The sequence below is a fragment of the Penicillium roqueforti genome (assembly GCF_015533775.1).
Source record: "Penicillium roqueforti strain LCP96 04111 chromosome Unknown scaffold_12, whole genome shotgun sequence".
NCBI classification, from domain to species: domain Eukaryota; kingdom Fungi; phylum Ascomycota; class Eurotiomycetes; order Eurotiales; family Aspergillaceae; genus Penicillium; species Penicillium roqueforti.
In genome coordinates, this window is record NW_024067576.1 from 215061 (window position 1) to 241945 (window position 26885).

The 26885-nt window shown below is 49.7% G+C and overlaps 10 protein-coding genes across 10 annotated transcripts; 5 read left to right on the forward strand and 5 right to left on the reverse strand.

The window, feature by feature from the left end:
• Positions 1-31: 31 nt before the first annotated feature.
• LCP9604111_5219 (putative nuclear serine protease HtrA2/Nma111) lies at positions 32-3302 on the reverse strand (the record flags this gene model as incomplete). Its single annotated transcript, XM_039073005.1, has 4 exons — positions 32-199; positions 261-458; positions 515-2818; positions 2889-3302. The coding sequence occupies 4 exons, from the start codon at positions 3300-3302 to the stop codon at positions 32-34; spliced, it is 3084 nt and encodes a 1027-aa protein (XP_038928681.1).
• Positions 3303-4373: 1071 nt separating this feature from the next.
• Positions 4374-5078, reverse strand: LCP9604111_5220 (uncharacterized protein; the record flags this gene model as incomplete). The annotated part of the gene is made up of 1 exon (XM_039073007.1): positions 4374-5078. One exon carries the CDS (start codon positions 5076-5078, stop codon positions 4374-4376), a length of 705 nt encoding a protein of 234 aa, XP_038928682.1.
• Positions 5079-10083: 5005 nt separating this feature from the next.
• On the forward strand, positions 10084-11939 carry LCP9604111_5221 (DUF2841 domain-containing protein; the record flags this gene model as incomplete). The annotated part of the gene is made up of 7 exons (XM_039073008.1): positions 10084-10087; positions 10156-10318; positions 10373-10413; positions 10488-10580; positions 10629-11135; positions 11186-11371; positions 11422-11939. The coding sequence occupies 7 exons, from the start codon at positions 10084-10086 to the stop codon at positions 11937-11939; spliced, it is 1512 nt and encodes a 503-aa protein (XP_038928683.1).
• A 235-nt stretch (positions 11940-12174) lies between these two features.
• Positions 12175-13690, reverse strand: LCP9604111_5222 (putative endo-1,4-beta-xylanase; the record flags this gene model as incomplete). The annotated part of the gene is made up of 5 exons (XM_039073009.1): positions 12175-13001; positions 13063-13176; positions 13234-13366; positions 13415-13571; positions 13638-13690. The coding sequence occupies 5 exons, from the start codon at positions 13688-13690 to the stop codon at positions 12175-12177; spliced, it is 1284 nt and encodes a 427-aa protein (XP_038928684.1).
• A 958-nt stretch (positions 13691-14648) lies between these two features.
• Positions 14649-16041, reverse strand: LCP9604111_5223 (HSP70/90 family co-chaperone CNS1; the record flags this gene model as incomplete). The annotated part of the gene is made up of 3 exons (XM_039073010.1): positions 14649-15364; positions 15416-15688; positions 15750-16041. The coding sequence occupies 3 exons, from the start codon at positions 16039-16041 to the stop codon at positions 14649-14651; spliced, it is 1281 nt and encodes a 426-aa protein (XP_038928685.1).
• A 732-nt stretch (positions 16042-16773) lies between these two features.
• Positions 16774-17977, forward strand: LCP9604111_5224 (3-isopropylmalate dehydrogenase; the record flags this gene model as incomplete). Its single annotated transcript, XM_039073011.1, has 3 exons — positions 16774-17245; positions 17302-17725; positions 17773-17977. The coding sequence occupies 3 exons, from the start codon at positions 16774-16776 to the stop codon at positions 17975-17977; spliced, it is 1101 nt and encodes a 366-aa protein (XP_038928686.1).
• A 335-nt stretch (positions 17978-18312) lies between these two features.
• On the forward strand, positions 18313-18930 carry LCP9604111_5225 (uncharacterized protein; the record flags this gene model as incomplete). Its single annotated transcript, XM_039073012.1, has 1 exon — positions 18313-18930. The coding sequence occupies one exon, from the start codon at positions 18313-18315 to the stop codon at positions 18928-18930; it is 618 nt and encodes a 205-aa protein (XP_038928687.1).
• A 789-nt stretch (positions 18931-19719) lies between these two features.
• Positions 19720-20733, forward strand: LCP9604111_5226 (peroxidase; the record flags this gene model as incomplete). Its single annotated transcript, XM_039073013.1, has 2 exons — positions 19720-19826; positions 19926-20733. The coding sequence occupies 2 exons, from the start codon at positions 19720-19722 to the stop codon at positions 20731-20733; spliced, it is 915 nt and encodes a 304-aa protein (XP_038928688.1).
• A 533-nt stretch (positions 20734-21266) lies between these two features.
• LCP9604111_5227 (uncharacterized protein) lies at positions 21267-24446 on the reverse strand (the record flags this gene model as incomplete). The annotated part of the gene is made up of 1 exon (XM_039073014.1): positions 21267-24446. The coding sequence occupies one exon, from the start codon at positions 24444-24446 to the stop codon at positions 21267-21269; it is 3180 nt and encodes a 1059-aa protein (XP_038928689.1).
• A 1194-nt stretch (positions 24447-25640) lies between these two features.
• LCP9604111_5228 (40S ribosomal protein uS13) lies at positions 25641-26444 on the forward strand (the record flags this gene model as incomplete). Its single annotated transcript, XM_039073015.1, has 3 exons — positions 25641-25644; positions 25791-25956; positions 26147-26444. 3 exons carry the CDS (start codon positions 25641-25643, stop codon positions 26442-26444), a joined length of 468 nt encoding a protein of 155 aa, XP_038928690.1.
• Between the last annotated feature and the right edge of the window lie 441 nt (positions 26445-26885).

The window sequence follows — 26885 nt, forward strand, 5'->3', positions numbered from 1 at the left end:
CCTCTACGCAGTAAAGACGCCGATCCATCACTTACTGCATATCCGGCTCGATATCACTAGCCCCTCCATCGGCAACCTCATCCATGGCATCGGGGTTGAGATTGGCAGCGTCGGGTGCCACACCGATCTGAGTCTCGTAGGAGATGGTGCGCCAGCCAGATGCACTGGTGGGGTCTTTGACATATTCGGACATGGGGAACTGTTGGATGTTAGAACGGTTCGATATTATAAATTTGTGTATGATGCATGGTAAGACTCACGTAATGATCATTCTTCTTCATGGTAACAACCCAGGGAACGTTGTCGAAGGTCACGGCGCGAATACGGAAGTACTCGTTATCAGGAATCTTGCGGACCTCCCGAATAAAGCTGTCTAGGTCTGGAGTCGAGACGCTGTTGACAGCAGTGAGGAAGTTAGTGGGCGCAAGGCCGTAGTGGTAAGCGGGGGAACCACGGCTCTGGAGAATAGTGTTAGCGGGGTTTGAAGAGATGTAAGTGAGGTGTCGAAACTAACTCTCGCGCTCACGTAGATCTCGCTGTGAACCTTGGAGATCTGCTGGCGAACAGCATGGTGAGGCTTCTGTAGAACAGCACCGCAGAAGGCAAGGGCACGATCCGTCTCAATATCCTGAGTCGGCACCGTGGGGACGCGGATGCGCACTTCCTCGCCATTCCGTATGACCAATGCATCAAGGAATTCCTTCTCATACATGACATCCAGCTCTGAAACGCGAGTGATGATCTTGCCATCCAGCGTGAGAATAATGTCGGCTTCCTGGAAGCTGGTGCTAGGGTCGGGAGTGACGCCTGCCGGAGGACTGTCAACCTTGCGCACCATGAACAGCTGGTGTCGCGATGGGTTGGTCTCGGTGACCTTGTTAATCCACTCCTGCGAGACGCCCATGATGCGAGCCTGGCTCATCTGCACAACATAGCTTTCCATGTTTAAGATTCGCAACGTTGGGATTTCGCCTTGCTGGATCTTGGAAATAACGGGGAGCAGGTATGGAGTGGCAAGGCCGAGGTGGTATTCGACATCCTTGTGAGAGCTTGCCGAGCGCTCACCGAGGTAGTTCAGCCACAAGGCCTGCACCACACCGTCTTCGCCGACAAGCACACCGTTTGAACATTGTGAACTGAGCCCAGTGTCCACGGTCACGGCGTCGAGGTTGATTGCACGGTAACGGGGGGCAGCTGCGTTGGCGGGGATTGACACGGTTGTAATATCAGTGACAGTAGTCTTGGCCACAACAATGCGGTAGTTCTGGTTGAAGCCGACAAATATGGTATCCTGGCCTTGTTTGATATAGTCGGTGCTGAGCTGGGCGCTCTTGACCGGAGCCTTGACAAGGCTGGGGTCGTATTGGATGATGGAGTAGTTCTGAAGCGGATGTAGGAAGATAACCTTAGCACCGACAATGATTGAGTCGGCCACGGTAATGTTGATGTCGCAAAGGTCGTAGGGGACAATGGCTCGTGATACTACCACTAGACCCTTCTCAGCATCGATGACCAGTCCAAACCCGGTCTTCTTAGCTTGCGGGTATCCATCTAGCTTCAAGGGCATGATGCACGATACACGCACGAAGCTACGGACAATCTCGGCAGCGGCAGGCTGGCTGATACCGTCTAACTGGATGAAATTGGCCTCTCTTGGGACAGGAGGTTCGGCAGGAATGGGATCGGCGATATCGGAGAAATCCCAGACACCAGACTCGTCATTACGGACCGCCAACCGCATCTTGGGGTGCCAGTGACGGTCAACGTAGATGATGCTAGTTCCTTTTGTGTGGAGGTCGCGAATATGGCGGTAGGAGATCACCACACGAGTGCGATCAGGAATGTTCTTCATGACCTCTATGAATTCTTTGAGATTACGGATGGGCCGCTTGTCGATTGAATCAATGATCCACCCTGCCACGGTATTCTCCAACTTGAAAGAACCCGCCGACTCGCAGACATAGACTCCGCGAGTAGCAATGGCATAAAGACGTGACTGCTGGTACGACAAATCATGGAAGCTGGCGCCCGCGACTGTCACGAAACGATCGGGGGTGATATCATGAAGATTTCCCACTTGACACTCGACCTCAACGTCTTGACCGCCTCTCTGAACCAGCAGCTTGACAGATTCGCCGACACTCGAGTCTAGGATATCGTCGAGACGAACAAACTTCGTAAGAAGCTCCCCATTCACCTTAATCAGCACGTCTCCCTCCAGCAACTTACCATCTGCGGGCCCCTCTGGAAGAATGATCTCCGCCGCAAGCATGTTCGTTTCAGTAGGTGCTGCGGCACGGATAGCAGCCTCCCACTCCGGGCTCAGACCAAGACGGCGACACTCGTCGAAAGGCCTCAAGACCCACTGTGTTTGAATCGTACCACGAGTGATAGGCTGCCCTTGGCGGATACACTCGAGTGCACGGAGCGGGCGGTCCAGCGGCAAGAAGTAATCTGTCGCAGCTCCGTCGGCTCGGCCACCAGCCTGCAAAGCAACTGCATGGCCAGCAAGATTGACCACAGGACTTCCTGAACTACCGCCACTGGCTGCAGCTGCGGCCTGGATGTAGTTTGTATTGAAATCACAGTAGCCCTCTCCATATTCAGGCGCATTTCGGTCCAATCGACTGATCACGCCGGACAGAATGCTCAGCTTTTCTCCAGCATCGTTACCCACAACGCGGATTTCCGTGCCAACGCGCGCGCCATCCGGCTGGAGCTTGAGCTCAGTGACTGCCATATATCGGATTTTCTTCGGGTCGAACTTTAAAATACCGAAATCATGAACAGGGTCGCGGTATACCGGTTTGACATCGCACTGCGATTTGACAATCTTGTTAGTAACCAGACAAGAGTTTTGACCAAACTATGGCGCAGCATCGACTTACTTCTTCATGGTTGTCAAATATGCAGTATCCCCAGAAAGGACCAGAACCGACAACGTGACGATTGGTCAATATGTAGCCACGCTCTGCATCCACGACGAAACCAGTTGCTTGACTGGACATTGAGAGCTCTGTATCAAACGAACAGGTTTGACAAAAGTGAATGGAGACAGCGCATTTCACAACCTTCTCAATGGTAGCTTGCCATTCAGGTGAATCTGCTGCAGCGGGTATGGCAACTGGTGAGGGAGCTCCATCTGAATCCCCCTCAATCTCATATACGGTTCCGTTCGCAGGCGTTGAATCGTCGGGAGTTAAGACTGCAGGCTCAGGTCTGAGTTGCTTGTTCGGATGCTCGGAATTATCGGCCGCTGTGCTGCGCTTTCGCTTTGCACTGATATCGCCCATGCCATCCATAGCGAAGAGATCTGAGGTCCGGAAGTGGTATGGACGGGGTTTTAGGCGGTTGACGAGGGTCGAGATTGCGCGGGAGCCTCTTGAGGCTAACGGAGTAGTAGATAATGGGGTATCGGACGAACGAAACACGTGAAGGTGTAGACGATGCGGAGTTAAGGAATGTGACGCAAATGACCGATTAGCGGCGGCTGGAGACCTCAAAGGAATGGAGGTTCGGTTTGAAGCTTGACAAGATGACAAAGGAGGGATGGCAGTGATTCGCAAGCTCCTTCTGCATAGAGCTGACCAAGAGCAATACATCCACTAGAGAATTGGGGGAAATGTGTACGCGCCTTGACATCGAGGCAAAACATGCCCTCCAACAAGGTCCCAAAGGCGGAGAAGGAATAGGGCCATATTATTGGCCGAGGGCGTTAGTTATATCTTAGGATTATTGCCGGCAACACTAGTACGATTACCATCGTCTTCATATATTCTGACAGGTTAGAGTCATACAAGACTAGAGCCCGTTGGTTCTGCTATCTAGCACTAGAAGACGTCTTACCTTGAAAAGGAGGTTGATATCAGGCTTCAGAAGGAGAGAACAGGCGGTATTGCCGATAAGGACGTGCATGTCTATGCGCCCAACTGTCAAATAAGTTTGAATCTGTTTAATTTTGAGAGATAGGCGCATGGAATGATACGTTATTTTCAACTAATGTACAAATTCGGAGGATGCTTTGTAGCCTGATCTACTCAAACATGAGAGTTCTTCCTCGGCAAATGCTCCCATACTTCCAAAGCGGGGGACTTGGAGTATCTCCCAGTCAGATACAGATAGAATACGACTGCTTTGAAGTTCAACTGGTCACACACGATTTTCAGCCGGCAGAGATGGTGCGCATGGTGGAAGGCCCATGCTTCTGTGGGTATAATGGTGTTGAAGGGAATGGGCCGGCGCCTCTCATAGAGCTTGCATTGATGGCCCAAACCATGATCTGAGCCGCAGCGGTAGACAAATCAGGAGCTCGACATGATATGTGGCATGCCTTCTCACGCGGAGGATTGCATATTTCCTCATTAATTAGTTCCTCAAATAATTGATTCAGTCATAGCGCCAGGGCTAGGTCCACCGTTTCCCTGCATGGACGGAGGACTTGGCCTTTGTGGGGTAGAAGCCTTTGCAGAGCGCGAGAAGAGCTCGTTGAGTCTGACATATAGCTCATTCACAGCGGGGAGGTTGGGAGGCGGTGTCATGATCGCTGGCATTTGGGGCACGACGCCACTCGGTTTCTTCGATCGATCGGCGATAGTCGCGAGGTAGGCTAGGTTGGCTTGTAGGCGTCGCATGCACTCCATATATTCGGGGCTCTTCTGATTGGCTTTGGATGTATCTGGTTGCTCGGACGCCGGTGAATTTGTATCCGGGTTGGAGACGGCGCCAGCCTTGCCGGCAGCTTGAAGGTTCACTACCTCTTGCAACAAGGCCGAGTTGATGTCAAGCAGAGCCGTGACACGGGCCTTCTCACGTGCCGCAAACTGAGCCTGGGCCTGGGCCTGGGCCTGGGCCGGGTTCGGAACCGCAGGAGAGGCAACGGTCTGGGGCGAGTTGATTTGTGAAGGGAGTTTGGGCTGTGTGCCGAGGAGGTTGTTTGCTGATATGGAAGCCATGTTTTGGGAGAAGGTCTGCGCTACTTGAGATGGCATGTTGGCGCCAGATGTGCCTTGAGGGGGGACGAACTGTCCCATGGAGGTAGGTATGGGGGTCTGGGTGTAGGGCGCTGAGAAGTTATCCATGGGTGCTGCTATTATGATTAAGCATGGTCAGTCCAGATATTCCAAAATAAAGCGACCTGGTTAGTTGGCAACAGTAGACAGGAGACAAATGGTCAAAGCCAGACAATGCCAAGGGCCAATGCATTGAGAGCGGTAGGGCCAGTTTCACCCAAGCCGTAGGGGGTTTAGGGTGGGTGACACAAGCATGAGGGAGCTTGAGTGGAAATAATTCAATCCGATCTTGAGCCTCATAGGACCCTTCCTTTCGAAGAATTTGGGCAACAATTCTAGCCCGGGGTAAAGTGACAGACGCACGGTGCCAATGATAATAACAAAAAAAGGGGGGAGGGTAACGAACCGGAAGATTGTTGGGGGAAACCTGAAGGCATCATAGCTCCACCAGGACCAGGCTGCATGGGCATACCAAACTGTTGACCCGATGGTGTCTTTGATTGGGGGTATTGAGGAACAGCATTAGGGTAGAAAGACATCTGTTGGTTTTGGGGGCTTTGAGTCGGGACGGGATAGCCCGCGGGATAACCAGTATTGGGGTCCATTGTGTATTGAGGGACCATCACGGTTGAGGGAGGGCTCAAGGGATTATTTTCGCCCTGTAATATTTCTTCTCCAGCGATCCCCTCGATTTAGGGAGGCTACTGTGGCTGAATTACGCAGGCCGCACGGACGAGACGGTGAAGGTCCAACGGCGCCTGTTGACCAGGAATCCAGGGATAGGCAGATAGGCGAGATCCCGAAGCTGCTAGAAACAAAAAAGGAGAGCGATGATTGGCTCAATCAGAAGACGGGTTGTATTGGGAACAGGGCGTCTCCAGCGAACTGGGATTCGTAGCAAGACAGATTCTGGTGCCCAGATTCAGAGCGATCAGCCGTGGGCGGGCTAATGCAGCGGAGCCTTTTTGGAATGGTGGAGACACAAGGCTCGAATGAATGACGTTGGGATGATAATGCAATATGTCAAGTTGAGTTTGAACTTGACTTTGTGATCCAGAGTTTAAGAGTGTACTTGATGTTTAGAGAGGCTGGTGTCCACAGTGAAAGTGACATTCGACGGTCACGGGGTACGATTTATGCCTCAGGCAATGAATGTTGATGCCTGGAATATGAGCAATGGTCGGCTAACGATCTCTCTATTTTTGACCATTGGAACTAAATAGCCCTAATAATAATATCAGACATGCCATTTTCCTTTCTATGATGTAGCTAGATGTGAAATAATGGAAAATAATGCAGGAAAACCGTAGAATATTGGGAAATATGGTCAAAAAGCTATGCGCAATATAAAACGATTTCAAGTACGGAGTAGTCCGTACGACATGTGACAATCGATAGACGCCTATACCATTTTCCTACTCATAGCAACTAGCCGAGGTCATTACCCCATGCAGGCATCACATCTCTTACCGCTATATTAACACAGGAAGAGCGCTTTGGTCCCGTCGTTGGGCTCAGGTGCTGGGGAGAACGCCACGCACAGAAGACCAAAGCCCCTCGGCAAGGATGCCGAAGGGAGCACGGAAACTTCTTCCCAAGCAAGATCGCACTTTGTTGTACATATTTACTCCGTAGGTAACCATGTATTTTCCAATCGCTTGGCACTTATGTATTGCTTGGCGATCAGTACCCACAAACCAGACTCGGGGAGATGGGCACACGCTTCCTATGTATGTAGATGAGATAGGGAATTGGAGATCCTTCCTAACTCGACGTGTCAGGAACAGTCAAGCGACACATCGAGTCCCGACGAGTCCAAACTTTAAACTCAATCTGTTTCCCGATGACGATGAAACCTTAAGCCTTTACCCGCGTGGACAGGTGCCGATGCCCTTGTCCGGACAGCATCCGAGGACTCCGGAGCTAACTCCGTACATACGGACCCTCCGAGGTCAGACAGTTGAATGTTCCTGAACCTCGACTCCCCACAAGGGAACATCCGAATGAGAAGCTTATCGTGCGTTTGATTAGAAGAATGTTACTCCACTTGACGGGGGTTGAATGCTATATTAACTATGTATGCTGTAGTTAGTTATGTACTGTCGATTCTCAATGCATGGGCCTTTACGGAGTACTCCGCGGAGTACTCCATACATACTCCGTACTGGGTGGCGAATTGACCATCGCTTATTCCTACATATAGTGCTTTAGTGATTTAGCGATTATTTCACATTCCCCCCCCCTTTCAGCCAGCACCTGTCGATCTCCTATTCTGATTTTGAAGCATTCCAGCACCGAAGTAAGCCCGTTCGGCCGATATTCTGGAATCTGAAGTTTGAGGCTTCGAGACCGAATTAAGGCCGCCCGGCCGGTAAAGATTAAACTTCGCATGACGAGGGCGTGCATGACATAAGAATCGATCTTGCCCAGGTGGACGATAGGTACAGAACTATACCGAACTAACTACCCGAACTACCTAACTATACGAACTAACTATACGAACTAACTATAACATGTAACGTAATTCACATACGAGCCGCCACCACATACGACCCGCCACCCCATCCAAAAACGCGTCCATGAATTAGCACCTAGTTAATTCAACCACCCACCATGCCACCAAAACGCTCTCAATCCTCTAAAGATTCAATAGAGAAAGAGGGTAGGATCTTATTAGCTATCCAGGCTTTTAAGAATCAAGAATTTTCCAATATTTCTACTACCGCCCGCACTTTTAACGTACCGCGTTCAACCCTTCGGGACCGCCTCAGTGGTATACAACAACGCGCGACTTCTCGCGCCAACTTGACTAAATTGACCGCAATTGAAGAGGAATCTCTTCGAAAATGGATAATCTCTATGGATTCTCGTGGATCGGCCCCCCGGCCCTCTATGGTACGAGAAATGGCGGATCTTCTTCTTAAACAACGCGGAACCACCCCGGTTATTTCAGTTGGCCAAAATTGGGTTACACATTTTGTTAAACGGCACCCTACCCTTGCATCCCGATTCTCAAGACGTTATAATTACGAGCGCGCGAAATGTGAAGACCCAAGGATTATTGGAGAGTGGTTTAATCTGGTTCAAAAAACCATTCTTCAGTATGGAATCGATCCGGACGATGTTTATAACTTTGACGAGACGGGTTTTGCTATGGGATTGACCGCAACGGCAAAAGTTATAACTAGAAGTGAATACTACGGTCGGAGATCACTTTTACAACCTGGAAATCGCGAGTGGGTGACTGTGATTGAATGTACAAATGCGGCAGGGTGGGCGCTTCCTCTATGCGTGATTTTTAAAGGCAAAGTCTTTATTGAATCTTGGTTCGACGGCCTTCCAGATAATTGGCGTTTTGAAATTAGTCCAAACGGTTGGACTTCTGATGAAATTGGACTTCGCTGGCTTCAGAAACTCTTTATACTATCGACTTTATCGCATATGGTGGGAAGGTATCGACTTTTGATACTCAACGGCCATGGAAGCCATTTAACACCAAAATTCGATGAAATTTGCGAGCAAAACGATATTATACCAATTTGTATGCCACCGCATTCCTCTCACCTTTTACAACCGCTCGATATCGGCTGTTTTGCGGTCTCAAAACGTACATATGGTCGGTTGGTTGAAACGAAAATGCGGCGCGGGATCAACCATATTAATAAACTCGACTTTCTCGAAGCATACCCCACTGTACGAATTGAAGCTTTTAAATCGGAGACGATTAAAAATAGCTTCTCAGCAGCCGGTTTAGTACCCTTTTCACCCGATCGGGTACTTTCGAAGCTGAATATCCAGCTTCGAACACCTACCCCCCCTCTGAGCCGGGGTAGTGACTCAAGCCGGAATTTTACACCAAAAACCCCTGCTACCGGGAAAGATCTACGTCGACAGGCTTCGTCAATCAATGCTTTACTTCGTACATAATCTCGAAGCCCAACAAGTCCTTCTAAACGTGCATTAAACCAACTTATCAAAGGCTGCCAAGTTGCAATGCATAACGCTATTCTACTAGCGAAAGAAAATAAGGAGTTACGGGATGAAAATGAGAAGAAGAAGCAAAAACGGACCCGATCTAGAAGGCAGATACCCGCCGAAGAAGGCCTCTCTGTTCAAGAAGCATCTACATTAATTATACAGCAACAAGAAGCAATTGAAGCACCTCCCCCCGGCCCCGGCATGCCTAGAGAATCGACTATTCAACCACGTACGCGCCCCCCCCGGGGGTGTGGAATATGCAGATTGCCAGGGCATAGAAGAGAAACATGTCCAGATAGACCACTTAGTTAGTTGATTTAATTTAATGGCGTTATGGTTGAGATAAATGCATTTAAAAACTAGATTATTGAATGGGGTGGCGGGTCGTATGTGGTGGCGGCTCGTATGTGAATTACGTTATGCACTGCAGCAAATGCGCCCGTGTCTTCGATCTAGCCCTGTGAGTCAACGGTGTGGTATTATTAATCAGAGGATAAGCAAGGAGATGGAGAGCAACTAGTACATCTACAATCTCGGGAATATTGGCACAAGGCAACCGCTTGGCGCAAGGTTTTTGGATTACGATTCTAGAGTACTTTGTCCACTTACTCCGTAGCTACGGTATGATGGCTTGCAGGTGTCTGGCAGTTCCAAGGGGCATGTTTCAACGGATTGAGTTGTGAGGCTTGAAACCTAGCCAGTCTACCTCATAGCGGCACGAACAGATTCATATGGGCATAAACAACATAGTACATACCTAGCTTACCTCTCAAGTTCAAACACCTGCGCAGTCGTAAGTCGGAATTCAAATCTCCGGCTCTATCATCCCTATAGCATTATAATAGGCCAATGATAGGAAAACAAATCCGCATTCCAAATCAAGACCTAATGCGCCAAAATACTCCGTCGTTGGTTTCGATACTGTATCTGCATGGCCGCTCTGCAGATCAGTCCATTTCGACTCCGTCGTCTCCACCGGCCTGGGTTATTTGAAGTTGGGCCTCCACCTTTGCACTCTATTTACGCACGGAGTAGATACGGAGTAGGCAGTGCGCCACACCTGGACAGACCCAGTGTGGCTTTTTTATGAACCCTTATGTGTAGGCACATCGTTTCGTTAGTCACAGATCGGCAGTCGCAAGCTGACCAGAGGCATTATTATTGCTAGTGTGTGGCCGTCGCAGCAGGGTCTTCCCATCCCCAAGTCCCCGTAGAAAAATCCACCCTTCTTCGATTCCCCTTGTGGCCCACTCCGGTATAGAACTGGAGGCAAAACTGGACAAGCTTGCCAACCGTACAATCCGGGGCCAGCCGTTGGGTCCATCTATAGGGTATTTCATCCTGTTTCCGTGGCCAATGACCTTGACAGAGCTGACCCTAGCCAGGGCGCGGAAAACATGTCCAGGCGATCGCCAGAGGAACCAGAGTATGCCCATTATGCTATGATCTACATAGATAGCGATGGCAATCTGTGCCAAAGGGCCTCCGATTCCATTTCAGAGAGCCGCCAGACTATCCTCTCCCCTAGGGTCACCAGTGAATTCCTCCGAGCGGTGGCGATGTCGAGAGAAGCCCAGGCAACCCGATGTCAAGGCAAGTGCTCTTTTGACCCCACATGAATGTCCTATTGACGTAGAACAGTTTCTCCCGAGGTCCCGGTGCGGTCTAGCGGGCCCCCGTTTAACAACCACAGCTCTGCCCCGTCGCAGGGGGAGCCCGTGGCTTATAGTGGAATGTGCCTGAGTAGCCAACAGCGGATACAAGTTCCTGTGCAATCAGAGTCTACATTTCACCCGACCATGTGGCCAACCGAATCCTGGCCTGTACAAGCCTCACAGCCCAAGAAGAACTTTGCAGGTCGGAACCTCACCTTGGCTGCACACCAGAAAGCCTTAATCTCTGTAAAAGAGAGAGGTCTGTTGCGTCTCTACTATGAGAAAATCTTCCAAAACCTGCAACAAACAAACTGTCGAATAATAGCCAAGGCCTACATCAAATTAGTCGAGCCGCGCAAGCAGGTGAACTATCCATACAATGGACGGAAGATTGTCGAAGGCAGAACTCAACAGCTTGACCCAGAGGCAACTAAGCCACCGTGGTGGCCGCGTGGAGTGAGCCATAGGGAGCCGGATCATCTTCCAAAAGTTGGTAAGACACAAATATCATTCCGGATGTCCTACCAAGCTGATAGGAGTCAGAACGCATTCGACTTTTGGTATACATGCTCTGCGAGATGCGCGAATCGCATGGAATCACAACCGCCAGATTAAAACAATGCGATCAGCCCATCCGTCGTCAGATCCTGCCGGTCGAGCGGCTACAAATCCTGGATGAGGCATATCGAGTTCGCGAGGAAGAGGAAAAATTCCTGGATGGAATTTCAGGTACATACTCCCTCGCATTACTCCTCAATCCCCTTCTCACATGTATCTAGAGGGAAAACAAGTGTGCATAGCTCGCACCAATCTTCCTCATATGGCAGAGGACACATCCAGCGAACAAAGCTCGCCAACCGAACCCGTCTCTTCCCAGAATATCGAGTCCGAGTGCAGCGACGGCATCTTCGGAATCGATATAACCAAAGTCACCACCGGAGACCTGCCGAGCGCGTCAGCGTACAATCCCCCCAATCCTTATAGCCCGATGCACCTGGGCGCCAGCAGCCAATACCATTCCGTCAGCCCCTCCAACATGTCAACATCACCATTGGAATTGAGGCCAAAGCACGAATCACTGTCTGCCGGGACTCATTTGATTGATCGGACGCGCTCCATCAGCATGGCCCACTACCCATATCCCGGCGTTTCTGGCATTCAATCGGCCCCGATGGACTTTTACGGTACCCCTAATATGCCCCAGGATGCAGGTGTTCCAATCACTCAGACATCGACGGAAAACTTGTCAACAGAGTCAATGATGCCATACGGCCACCCTTATTATTTCAACTATTGAGCGTCTAAGCATGGACCGGAGCATGGAGGATATCTTTTTACGATAATGAATTTCGTTCGGGTTGTATTGGAACAAGACAGCTCTGTCCGAATAATTATTTACGAGTAAGCCCGAGGCGATGCCTCTAAAGATCACCAGTTGAACCTGTAACCGATGAGCCGAGTTAAAATCCAGGGATAGATACAAAAAGATGGGTAGAGGCCGGCCTTTTTCCCATTCGATTGCCCTGATATGCCTATAGGCACTGCGAGTACCAGTCATTGGAGTATTTACAGGTTCCACTTGTGCAAGTTGTGCTTCCAGTCCAGCCCAACCCACCACACTGACCATAGAGAGGGACACCAGTAGTGCTACCAGAGCTGGTAGTCGTGGTGGTAGCAGAGGTAGTCGTGGTGGTAGCAGAGGTAGTCGTGGTGGTAGCAGAGGTAGTCGTGGTGGTAGCAGAGGTAGTCGTGCTGGTAACGGTAGCCGTAGAGGAAGTGGAAGTACCAGAAGCTGTACCACCCAAAGCAGCCAAGATACCATCATAAGCCGGCTTCTTCACCAGATTCGCATCCCAAGGACACGCAGCACCCTGACCAGAGAATGTACTAGGAACCCACGAGTACTTGTCCGTGTAGTCCCAAATAGTAACGCCCACACACTTAGCATTTGCCACACAAGCCGCAACGGTGTTCTGGTAATCGGTCGACTGCTGCGCAAGCAGGGCCGAAGTCGACGGGAGAGTCATCCGGATATCAAGCTCAGTATAGGCAACTTCGACGCCCAGGGCCGTGAACGCGGCCAGATTGGTAGTCTGCGCGCTCTGGCTAGGGGTACTTCCGACGATAAAATGTGCTTGTAGACCGACACCGTCAATCTTGGCGCCGTACTGCTGTACCAGCTTGACGATTCTCTGGGCACCTGTTGCCTTGGACCCGGCGGATTCGATGTTGTAGTCGTTGTAGTAGAGCTTGGCGTCTGGGTCTGCGGCGGCTGCTGTAGCGAATGCGATGGGAAGGTATGCCTCGCCGATGTATTGGTAGAAGACGTTGTCACGGTAGGTGCCGTCCTCGTTGAGAGCTAGTAGTCCATAAATTAGGCGACTTGTGATGATATGATTCGTTCCTAGTTCGGCACTGACCTTCGTTGGCAACATCCCAAGCATAGCATTTGCCTTTGTAGTGAGTCACCACGTTGGTGATGTGGTTCTTCATGGCGGCAAGCAGAGTCGCGTTCGTCCAGGAGCCGCTTGAGACTGGTTATCATTAGATGGATATTCCCGCATTGAAAGACATGAGATAACAGAACTTACCCCAGCTGGGCAACTGGCTATACCAAACTAGAGTATGGCATCGCAGCTTTTGGCCATTCGTAGCAGCGAGGTTGGCAATGACATCTCCTTTGGTATAGGAAAAGGTGTTCTGAGACGGTTCGGTTGCATCCCACTAGCGACGATTAGCGATGTTGGAATATTACGCTAAGACCAGCCCAACCTTCTGCGCATTACCGGGTGTAATCTGTCCAAAGTCGTCTGTGTTGCTCAGCTGGGCAAGGTATGCGGTATCCGTCAACTCGGAGTTATCAGTAGCTGATCCGAAGTATAGCTTTCCCTTTGCGACAGCAGCGGTGTTCAATCCGGATGCATTGGTCCTATTGAGAATGGGCATTAGTCACTATCAACTGCCACCGTGCTGGGAATTGGAAGATCAACCATACAGCTGAGGAAGAACACTGGCCAGTGCCAGGGCAATAGTGGAGAAGTGAACCATGACGAGGTAATCAACGCCAATAATGAATTGACCGCAAGTTCTGGACCTGGAGAGAGAAATCGAAGGGTCGAGCTCCTTTTATTACCAGAGATAAACAGCGTCAAATTGGCCGGGTCTTGGAGGTTTTCAGGACCTCCGGCGCTAGGTTTCACATTAGACCACCTTGTCAACTCGAACGGGCCGAAAGGCCGTGGCATAGTTGCCGCGGCCGTTTCAAACAGTCAAATGGGCTTGGCCATTGCTGAGATGCTGGATGAGCATGAGTTATGCACGGAATTCGTTACTTTAGCCCGGGAAACTGACACGGGACCCGACGCCACATAGTGGGCAGGGGAGAGAAACGAATAGGGAGACGGCGGAGCAAATTCCGTATTTCCTTCACGGCAAAAAGGGGCTTTTTTCCATATTCTTGGAGGGAAGAGGAGACCGGGTAAATGCGATTTTCTACAAATCCGGGGGATCTTCAAGGCTGTCGATCAATTCTTCTTCTCTTCTCCGGGTAAATCTTGACTACTAACCTAAAAGTGCGAATAGTCAGATCAGAATCAGCTTGATAATTCAGGCTGAGCAGGTTTCCCCATTGCGCATTCAGGTCAGACACGATTCAAACAATGGCTACGATCGACCTGTTGGATTGCAACCTTGGAAAGACCTTTTGCTTAGAAAGGGGGCGTTGCCGCCTCAATGATATCTATAAGATCTGAAAATGCATATATACACACAAGACTGGCGCTTTTGAGGGGTATCAGAGATTTTATAACGTCATGTTGCTCCGTGGTCGGACCAGAGCTGAGCGTTGCGAGTGGTGAGGCACTGTTCCAGCCAAACCCAGACCAACAGGTCGATAGGCAGGAAGCAGCGCTCCCATGGGTGTGATGACTTTATGGACGCAGATTCCATAGAAATCAACGGATCGGTTGAAAGTTGAGTGGTAGGTTTCATATTAGTGAGATACTACTCAGCCAGTCTTCCGAGCCTTCATCTCTGCAATGTATTTCCCGGTCTTGGAGATAGGCACGACGTGGATGGTGACAAGCTCATCCACAACCTCGACCTTGCCACCAGAGAGAATCTGCAATAAAGGCAGCTTCTTGCCAGCCTTGATCAAACCACCGGAGACAGTCTGCATGAAGCATTCAACACCTTCGACGGTGTACTCCTTCTTCTTGTCCCAAGGAAGGGGGAAGATGTAACTCAGGTGGTCCTCGATAGCGTTCATCTCAGAAAATGCCTTGACAAAGTCTGACTGGGCGTCCATGGGGTAAAGGAAAACGACCGGGAACTCGATTGTGCTCTCGGGTGAAAGGGGATCAGGGACGAGGCGGATCCCGGCATCTTCTATATCAGGAGGTTGAGCGGTTTTGCGAGTTCTGATCTGACGGGCGCGCAGAGCTGCGCTGAGAACCATATTCTGCTTGCGCACCCTTTCTTCTTCGGCCTTCTTCCTCGCGGCAGCACGCTCCAATAGGGCCTTGCGCTCGGCAATCTTTTTGGCAGATTCTAGAAGAGCTTTACTTTCTGGGTCAATTGCCAATCCTCGGGCTGCAGAATCTTCCGCCTCGGCCACTTTGTCCAACTTGAGGAGTGCCAAGGAGGAGCGATAGAAGGCCTTCACGTTTTTGGGGTTTAACTTGAGGGTGGAAGCGCAATCGAGGGTACAGGAACGGTAGTTTCCTGCAAATGATATTAGTCAATGTGCCATGCAACCAAGAGGATAAGACATGCCTAATTCCAAGTTGCACAATGCCCGGTTGATATACGACGCCTCTTCCAACTTGCGCAACAGCGCCGCCTCTTCCTCGGGATCTTCGGGCGCTTCCCACTTATCCTCCTTGGCATTAATGACAGCAAGAGCCTTTGTGTAGAACTCTTTGGCGTCAATCCACTTGAGTCCCTGCACAGCTTCATTTCCTTGTCCTTTGAAGCTATTCGCAACCTCCCCCCTGGTACCTTCGTTTTGTAGAGCCTGAAGAGCATCCAAGAGCACGTTTTCACCCTCTATGAACCCATTTATGTTAGCCGAATCGAACAACCATGTTCAAGGAATGGTTGGACGTACTCTCGTCACCCGCTTTGTCAATATCGGTCATGAACAGAGGCGTCTTATTCATCATTGCCATCAACTCCTCTGACGAATGCGACTGAATGGCTGCAATAGCCGGCGGAAGTTCTGGTGCATTGGGATCGGTATTGCGCGCCTTCAGTGCTTCCTCGTTGATCGGGAAGGGAGTTTCGTTTGCAGCGAAGGCGTCAAACCCGGGCACGGGTACGCCCTGGGTAACCTCAGGAGGCGCCTTGTTGAGGTTGAGCGACTCATCAAAGTCATCTGGAAGTTCTTCGACGCGCGACATCTTGAGCGTTGGTCACAAGAAAATGTTGCGCTTAATTTAGTGATCGTCCAATGCTTAGAAACTATGCCCGCGATGCAAACAGTGCAAACAGGAGGGGTTTGATCAGCCCTAAGCCCTATTACCGGATTAGTCGGACTGGAATGGGATGCAAGAATATCAAACTTGCGAAGAAGAAGAAAACAAAAAGATGATAGGAAGATTTTGGGTTTACAATCAGGATATTGCGTGATGCACTGGGTGTTTCTAGGTCGATGACCGCACGTGGAGAGGGCCTGAGGCCGCCATTATTCATACTCTATCAATCTATCAATTTGCTGCTGTTGGGTTTTATTTCATGATCTATATACTTGATTCACTATTGGCTGGTTCTATCGGAGTTTTCTCATAGCGGGGAACAAGGCATATACCACACCGTTTGATGCATGAGGAACTAGTATACTAGGCAATGACTACAACCCAGGCAGTGTCGGACACCTACTATACAGGCCTGATCGTGTGTACTAATCCCCGCAACTGACAGCCTGCAGAAAGTTAAAGCAACCCTCCTTATTCCGGCGACAAACCTCCGCACCTCGGAGGCCATGTCATCGGTGAAACCCCGACCAGAACAAACCCCGCATCAATCGGGTTGAAGACCGAACCGATTCAGGCCGTATAAGTCCAGGTGCTAGGTTACGAGAATAATCTGATCTACCCCAGATATTTTCATGTAATAACATACACCACATCACCATGGCCAAAAACTCCAACATCCTCATCCTACCCGGCGATGGCATCGGCCCTGAGATCATGGCCGAAGCCGTGAAGGTCCTCAAGTTCTTTGAGACTCCCCAGCGCAAGTTCGAACTGCGCCAGGAGTTGATTGGAGGTTGCAGCATTGACGCTCATGGCAAGTCTGTGACCGAAGAAGTCAAGCAGGCAGCTCTGGACTCAGATGCAGTGCTCTTCGCCGCAGTTGGGGGCCCGAAATGGGACAATCAACGTCGTGGTCTTGATGGGCCCGAAGGAGGACTACTCCAAGTCCGAAAGGCTATGGATATATATGCAAACTTACGCCCGTGCTCTTCCACCTCGCCAAGTGCCTCTATCGCCAAGGAGTTCAGCCCGTTCAAGCAGGAGGTTATTGAAGGTGTTGATTTTGTTGTTGTGCGGGAGAACTGCGGAGGTGCCTATTTTGGCCGCAAGGTCGAAGAAGAAACATACGGTGGGTTGCACTGAGATTATATTGTCATTGAATAGCTAACTTTTCTTCTACCACAGCAATGGATGAATGGGGTTACTCCGAAGCCGAGATCCAGCGAATCACTCGTCTATCCGCCGAAGTAGCACTGCGACACAATCCCCCTTGGCCTGTGATCTCACTAGACAAGGCGAATGTACTAGCTTCTTCGCGACTCTGGCGCCGGGTAGTGGAAAAGACTATGGCGGCCGAATACCCGCAAGTGAAATTGGTGCACCAGCTTGCCGACTCCGCGTCATTGATTCTGGCAACGAACCCGCGATCCCTGAATGGCGTTATCCTGGCCGACAACACCTTCGGCGACATGATCTCTGATCAAGCTGGGTCGATTGTGGGTACGCTGGGTGTATTGCCAAGTGCCAGTCTCAACGGTCTGCCTGGTGATAAGACACTGAAGACACGACCTTACGGGCTGTACGAGCCTACACATGGATCTGCTCCGACGTAAGTGCTAGAAATATGATAAGAAAGCTGTTCTGACTTTGTTATAGTATTGCGGGACAAAACATTGCCAACCCGGTTGCAATGATCCTCTGCGTCGCGCTTATGTTCCGATACTCTTTGAGCATGGAAGATGAGGCTCGACGTGTGGAGGATGCGGTGCGTAAAGTGTTGGATTCAGGGATTCGGACGCCTGACCTTGGGGGCAAGGCTGGGACTAACGAAGTGGGCGATGCGATTGTGTCTGCACTATAGTATAAGATATGGGAATGACTATCCATGATTGTTTGGTCAAACAAAGTCTAAGCATGTGTCAAACTGGCTGATCAATGAATGCAAATCACCTCTAACTTTGATAAAGATAGAAGCTGACCAAAGGCAATGTTTGTTAGATACTGGCGTTGAAAGGAAATTAGATAGTACTTTCCATGATTCCATAATGCTTAGGTATAATAATTAGATTGGTATGTTCCTAGATATTTCTCATTCTTCTTCTCTTCTTATTCCTCTCCATGTCTAATACCATCACTTCCACACCCCCACAGAGTCCGCTCCAAGGCGAGTCTCCCACAAGAAACGGAGTACTCAACATGTCACCCCCAACGCCTACCACTCCATTGACACCACCGATGGCACCCCACCATCCAAGCCAGCATCAAAACACACCAGGATCCTGTGCTCTACGCCTCGAAAACCTGGCACAACAAACCTCCACCGCAAAAAGCGAGCTGATGACATCCGTCGCGGCAGACATCTGCGCAACATTCATAAGCATCGCAAAGTATTCCGAGGAAGGCACACTTCAAGCGCGACACACCGACGTGATCGACAAGGTGATTCAGACGATTCGCGATACCGACGTGAAGCAGCGACGCTTGCTGGATCGACAGGTGCAACGACTGCGCAAGGAGAGGAAGTGGATCCGGAAGAAGTATTCGCGGCTGGCTGTGCAGGCGGATGGGCTGGGTCGCGCCTACCAGATGAAGATGCGGAAATTGAGAATCTCACTACAAGAGGCGCAGGGGGAGGTGGTGCGTCTACGAATTGAGCGGGATATGTTGCGAGATTGCTTTAAGAAGTACGATATTGAGGACAGTTATTCGAATGACAATGACAATGTCGACGGGGAGTGTGAGGTTGACACGGGGGAGGATGTTGATGGAGAATATGAGAGTGCAGAAGAGACTGTCAAGGGGGCAGACCTTTGATACCTCTCAGATGTCTTCCAAGGCGTCTCTGGGATGTCTCTCGGAGATTATTTGTCCGTTTGAGCTTGCATGCGAAACGGGTTTCATATTTCCTTTGTTTGGCCCTGGGTTTTAGGGGAGAAGAGATCTGCCTCCTATTTCGAAAAATGACGCCACGGCGAAGACAATCATGTTCATTCTGAGACTTGGCTTCGTCAATTTTCCCACATGACAGCAGTACAAAATCAAGAAGCAAGTTCTATCAAAAAAGACTCTCATTTCAACTGCGTTTGAAAATACCACAGTAATGGATGTAAGCATCGGATTTGCCTATCAATATTAGTGTCATATCTCAATATCGGCTTCTGAGTTCCGAGGGTTGGATCGGCATTTGATGACATCTGGAATGTGATTCTATATCCTCCAGGGCTTGTTCCAGTTGAATATAAGACGACAATCACTGGAAATGGGAATCTCGACCATCAGAACTGAGAGAACCAGACGTCGGAACTTGCAAATCGAAATCACAGCCGATCATGAGCAAGTCAACGGTCGTCCAAATCCTACCTCGGCATCTTCAATAGGCGCACCCTGATTCGGCCCGCGGATCCACCGACTTCCATGTGGAAAGTCCGGGGGGCTCTTTTTTTCTGTTCGTTTCTCCTTCTTTTCGGTTCTTTTTCTCTTTTCTCTCCCTGATCAAAATCCTCTTACTTAAAACTCTTCGAATCACCTCGAAGACGACGTTGAGTTTGTCCAATTTCTTCCCGATAAACATACCCCGGACCGCGTTATCGGCCGATACCCAGAATGAGCACCCACGACTATGACGCCGTCCGCAAGGACATCGCCGATATCCTGCAGAAGCCCGGCTATGATGATGGCAGCGCAGGACCCGTCTTCGTGCGGCTAGCATGGTAAGTAAATGTGATCAAGCCTCATCGTTTCCCGGTCGGGGACCTCGGCTCATCGGGGACGATAAGCCTCGCAATCTTACTGACAATGATTTCAAACAGGCACTCATCTGGCACGTACGATGTTGAATCCGACACCGGTGGCTCAAACGGAGCCGGCATGCGGTACGAAGCAGAGGGTGGCGATCCCGCCAACGCTGGTCTGCAGCACGGACGGGCATTCCTAGAGCCGATTAAAGAGAAGCACCCCTGGATCACATACTCGGATCTCTGGACGTTGGCCGGAGTAGTGGCGATCAAGGAGCTGGGCGGACCGGATATCCCCTGGCAAGGTGGACGAACAGATTTGATAAACGACACCAAGCTGCCTCCACGAGGACGTCTGCCAGATGGAGCCCAAGGTGCCGACCACCTGCGGTTCATCTTCTACCGCATGGGATTCAACGACCAGGAGATTGTAGCGCTGACGGGCGGACACAACCTGGGCCGATGCCACGGCGACCGCAGTGGATTCGAGGGCCCGTGGGTTACGAACCCAACCAGATTCTCAAACTCTTTCTTCAAATTGCTGCTCCAGCTTGACTGGCAACCTCGCAAGGTGGCGTCGGGTAATACCCAGTTTGTGTACGTGGACCCCGATGCGGATGAGGACGAGGAGCCGTTGATGATGCTGCCCACTGATATGGCGCTCATGACGGATCCTGAATTTGCCCCGTGGGTTAAGCGGTACGCCAAGGATAAGGAGTTGTTCTTTGATCACTTCTCCAAGGTGTTTGCCAAGTTGATTGAACTGGGCATCCGGCGTGATGCTCAGGGTGCCGTGACCAACACTGACGGCACTCTCGGTGGATATGTGTCAGCGCCGAAGAAGAGCAACACTGCCACAGGCCCGCCCAGGGCACGTCTGTAGGGTTTTGTTTTTTGGCTTTGTTTTTGGCTTGTTTTTGATCAATTCCCCATTGCGTTGGTTGATCCGGGACTGCAGACTGCAGGATTCGGATGTGTAAATAGATCCTAGATCATAGAATGTGATGAAGATAACTGATGGATGTCTGTTGATATGTATCGTCGTAGTATCTTCGTAGTGGAATTATAAGGATGAAATAGAAAGAAGAGAGAAAGGGGAATGTTGAAGTCTGGGGTAAGATTGCGGGGAAGCCCACACGGCTATATCTGAATAATACTACATATACAGACTGGTATGGGCATATACGATGTAGACTTATTATTATGTAGTAAAGAAGTACTTATGACTGTAAAAAGGCACTAGAAAGGTACCAAGCGTGTAATATCTCGTGTTATACAAAGTCGGGCCTCGGGTATATCAAATGAGAGCCCGCTGATTGGCAGATGCCGTGTTGACTAGTATCAACGGTGTATATTAGGAAATATAAAAGAACAAAAGAGTACAATAAGTCACATAAATCACATAAATCACATAAATCAAGGCAAATCTGCATCATCTGCATCACTGTCACCAGGCTTCCATGTTGGATCGGTGTTCTTCTTCCTCGAATTCCTCAATCCTGGTCTTCTTGATACCTTCGGCCTCTCCTCTCGCTGTTTCTTCTGTTCTTCCTTTTCTCTTTGCTGTTTATACTGTTCCTCTTTAGTCCACCTCGAGCCTTTCTCCCGTAATTCACCTTCATTTTGTTGTTTTTTCTTTGGATCGAGCTCTTTCTGCTCTTGCTTTTTCCGTCCCTCTCTTCTTTTTCGATCGTGGCCCTGTTTCTTTTGCATATTCTCTCGATCGAGTTCCTCCTCTTCTTCCTCGTCTTCTACGTCACTAAATCTCTGGCTTGAGTTGAATTCACCTGCACGTAGGACCTGCTTCTCCCTTGGACTCAGGGCCTGCTTCGAAATAGCGTAGTTTGTCATCGCCGACCTCTTGAGCTCATTACCGTGAGTAATGCGGAAATGTCGATTTCGAAGCTCAGGAATAGTCTCCGCATCTGGCATGCTAATATCTGACGACCCAGTGCCCCTGCGATTGCCCAGCTGGGGTGACATAGGCAGATCAGGGAAGTCCAAAGCTCCTTCCTCACTAGGTAGACCCGAAGGCCACATGTCAGGATGTTGAAGCCAGCGTGGACTCTGCATCATCGACTGGAATATATGGTTCTTGGGATCCACATTCATTATGCCTTGACCATTGCTCGATAGGTCATGAAGGCCTGTCATGTCCATAAACGAGGACAACTCGAACTCCGGAGCTGTGGTGGTGGAATAAAGGTCCGGATCAAGGAGTGATTGGTCGATGACCAATGGATCAAGAAGCGCCGAATCAATGTGACCAAGTGGCAGAGCGGATATGGCAGTCTCTCCGGCGGCTGGGTTGGGGGATACTTTTGCTGTTGCCCAGCCGGGATTGAAATTGCTGAAGCGCTCACCATTGTATGATAGTATACGAGGCCATGACTCCCGCTGCGGTGGAGGATCCGATCGCTCCCAAGGGATGTGTTCTTCGAAAACGCTCTTGTTCTCGCTCACGCAATTGGCCATCTCTATCAACGTGTTGTTGGCCTTGTGCAAAAGTTCGATGGTGGGATTCATGATTCGCTCGTAGAAAAGGAGCGGAATGGCATAATGATTGACCCATTCAGTGGGCACTTTTTCGTCAGGCTGAAATGCTGGGATTCCACCGATGAGAACCCCAGAGTTGACTTGGCTGTCGTACATCATAATATTCCCATTATCTTTCTCGCCTCGTTTCGTATCTGTCCAGAATAAACGAGCATGGGATTCGTTGTTATAGATTCCACCAATCCAACGATAGTGTGCAACCTGTGGCTTGTCTTCATAGTCTATGTAATTGAATTTGAGATTCTCTGTGTGATTTCGGATTCGAGTCTTGATATCAGAGGTTACCACAAGACGCAGAGGGAGTTGACCGATCTTTCGTTCTCCAGTAACTCCCGTCGGATCACCACACTTATCACACTTGAAAGATTTGCGTGGGTAGAAACATCGCTCGATCAACTCTTGCAACTCTACTCCTTTTTCATCGCCCGTTTGGTAGCCAGGTAGAATGCAGGACCCTTGGTGGGAGTTGTAGAATGGCATTGCACACTGGCATTTGCAAGGGGTCACTCGTTCCACGTGGAAATAGCGGAATTGAGCAAAGCTTCTCGTGGCCACTGACCATACCGCCCAAGGAGGAATCGGTTGTCCCATTTTCAAGCCGGTTGAGCTGTCGGAAAACATACGGAGCCACTCGTCACGCACAAATATAGAAGTTTTATCGTCGAAGGTCTCCCAACTCGCCATTGTCACTTCGATGAATGCTTTTTCGATATCTTTGAACTCAGCTGCTCGATTGTTTGCACGATCTATCTTGGTACAGCCAGCATCGAGTAGCATTCCCGCTACAATAACAGCATCTGTTGCACAAGACATTGAATCCCAGATAGGGCCGCGGCCCCGGACCGGATATATAGTGCCATTCGGATCCCAATCAAAGGTCAATGGGGACAACTTGACACTTGCCGTGGTGGGGAATGACCCAAGTTTCATCGTGAGCATATCCTTGTAAGAATAGGCTGTCCCGTGGCGAATAGGTTTCCCAGTAGACGGAATGCTGGGATCACGGTCCAAATCTGCATACACGATCTGCATCACAGTTCGTTCCATGGCGTCTGTAATCGCTTGCGTGTCAAGCGGGATGGAAGCTTTCGGGACAATGGGGCTCAGTTGGTGCCTTCCAATTGGGGTCACTTTATCGGAAGGTGCCAGAGCAGGCGTCCAGGTGAAAGTTGTGATTTCATCAGCAGCAAAGACAGGCTCTTGGTATGCCGAAGTGGGGTAATGAAAGTGATCTCTGTAAGCAGGAGCACCGGGTGAAATTTGTCTTGCGCGCTTGCTACGGGGTTCCTCGTTGTCCTCTGCACTCCGTTTTTGGCCTGGTGCAGGGCCCGGTATCTTCTGACTCGGCGCTTCGGTCAATGAATAGGCCGGTGTAATCTCGACTCCTGGGTTCATGTGTTGCAACAAGCTCATGCGAAGGATCTCCTCCTGTTGCACAGCGAGTGTTGACGCTGGAGATGGTGGAGGTGGTGTGTGTAAGCTGTCGACGGAGTACATAAACTGTTGAATAAGATAGTCGGGCATATCTGGTGGCGCATCCTGAGGGCGTATGTATGCATTCAAGATAACTGTGTTCACATCCGGGAGAGAATTGTACCACCTACTGAATGGCTTTGGGCGCGGATCGAGGTCGTATCTCAAGAGTCGTGGCCCAGTATCTCGGTTAACATCGAGCATATCTGCCCAAGTCTTCGGACGATGGCGTTCTTGCATGTAGTAGATGAGCTTGAACAAAAACATATGTTGAAGCTTGACATTTGACTTCTTTCTCATTGTCATGGGAGTCTTAGTCGGTTCCTCATAGTGGATTCCCCAGAAGTAATGCTTCATCAACACTTGCACCTGCGGGGCCTTCAAGGAACGACTGGAACCATGTGCAACAGATGAAAACTTGGTATTGAAATGTGACCAGTCGTCGGGTGGGTTAGGAAGGCGTGTAAAGTCGTAAAGTGGTAAGGGTGGAGGCGGCTGTTCGAGCTCCTGCGGCCTCAATGGGAAATCGGAAAAGAGAGGAATCTCGAGCGGGGAGAAATTACTCATCTCGACAATCTGAAAGTGAAGAATCAAAGTCTGAAAAGTATACCACGACGGGCTCAATCGAGAGCAATATCCTGATATTGGGGTGTCCTATATTGGTCTGAGGAATTTGGAAACTATCAACTAGAGGCCAAAACGAGGAAAACCAAGTGCTTTAATGGACAACGAGGAACATCCATTGTCCAATGTGCCGGCATGAATGCCATATTTATCAAGGAAAGAAATAGAGTGCCATATTGTAGACGGTAAGCATGAGATGAAAGAACACATCGAGCCTCTCCCCGAATCGAAAACCCATGGTAACATCCTCTTTCTTGATGAACAAAGCACTTAGAATCGAGGCAAGAGTTAGCACCAGGGCAGCATGAGAGTGGGGAATTCTATATTTGTCACATTAGCACATAGCGTCTTGGTCGAGGTCAATCAAAGAACCTAGTAAAAATAGAAAGTAATACTATTAATGGCAGTGGGATTATGGGGATCTCTTAACAAACCAAAGAACATAACTTATCAAATCGAAGATCCTATAGATTGGGGTTCCAGATCCAGTGCAGGTAATGGATGTTGTGGCCATGTTGATCTCTTGTTTGGCCTTGAGTAAACCTCACTGAGTCTAGAAATAACCATAAAAGTGCAGAAGTGATTAGTATCGAGCTAGAGATATCGAACTTCATAAAGCAAGTGAATCGGAGCTTCTGGCATCGTCCGCCACGAATAAAGATATGAGCTAAAGCATGTACGGGCCTGCGGGTAGCCAATCCATAGACTTAAGAAACGCGAAATAAAAACTTAAATCAAAGAGATGACAGTGCCACAAAGTAAACCAATGTATGAACCTCATGAAGGGTTACTCGAAGCACAAAGAGACACTTTGACAGTGGCTGATCACTCCAGGAATTGGGTTCGTCACTGTTTCATGTCGAGGAAAACAAAGCCGTCTGGTCAGGGCTGCAGGTAAAATACGTGTAAATAACACGGCAGATTACCCGAATGTAACACCGAAATTAACAGTCATGTGACTGCACATGATCTACATTACGCACTAGCCATATTGGGCCTAGTCCCGAACAAGCGAGCCCTCGTCCAAATCGGGTTAGTGCTCCAATTACCCGATCCCACAAGCAAAGTCACTCAGTTGGACTTCCTCTCTCCATCCCTCTGTCGACAACCCATCGCGATCCTCGCCCATCGCCCATCATGTGTACGTGACGACCCCTTCTTTCAGTCCGAGAGCATTATATGATATACAACCACGAAATTGCCAAAAAAAGAAATGCTGGAAACGACTGCAGAGATGGCAGTTCTCGAAATTGAATGTTGGCTAACATGGCGGTTTCTCGATAACAGCGCTCGTGACCGGCGATAAGACGAACTTCCAGTTCATCTTGCGTCTGCTCAACACCAATGTTGACGGCAAGCAGAAGATCATGTACGCGCTGACCCAGATCAAGGGTGTCGGTCGCCGTTACTCCAACCTGGTCTGCAAGAAGGCCGATGTCGACCTCACCAAGCGGTACGTTCGCCACAATCCCTATCGAATATTCAATCATTCCCATGCATCATCTGTTATTGGAGGGAAAACTCGAAAGAGACAATGGAACAGTCTGGACCGGAATCGACCTGCGGACTAAAAGGAGGGGGAATATCGCACAACAAACAAATTTTCTACAAGACCAGCAAAGCTGACAAAACGCCTTCTATAGTGCTGGTGAGCTCACCACCGAAGAGCTCGAGCGCATCGTGACCATCCTCCAGACCCCTACCCAGTACAAGATCCCTTCGTGGTTCCTCAACAGACAGCGCGACATCACCGATGGCAAGGACACCCAGGTTGTTTCCAACGGTCTCGACTCCAAGCTCCGTGAGGATCTCGAGCGCCTCAAGAAGATCCGCTCCCACCGTGGTCTGCGTCACTACTGGGGCCTCCGTGTCCGTGGTCAACACACCAAGACCACTGGCCGCCGCGGTCGCACCGTCGGTGTCAGCAAGAAGAAGGGCTAAATCATTCTGTTCGCTTTTTTGCCGGGGGTTCTTGGAGGGATTCCGTTATTTCCGGTGTGTTTCTATGGACACTCGTGGGACCTTTTCCCCGCTGTCAAAAAATTGAAAATGAACTATACCAATGAAATGAACCGATCTTTTCAATACGTATGCTTTGCTTTTAGCCCTGGGTTTGATGGGTCATACTTTGTGGAACAATTTGCCAACTCCATGATCCTGGCTCAATCCTCGGCCCTCGTAGGGTAGAATATCTTGCAAGCCTCCGTGGTATAATTCGAAGAATACCTTTCTGTGGGGGTAGAAAGTCCTAGACCGTCGGTGTGCCTGAGCCATAGGTCAACAACTATGGGGTTCTGGGGTTATACCTGCACTCATGCATCATCCATGCCTACACTACATGTTTATTACTCAATGTTTGAGTCTATCCAAAATTTATTGAAT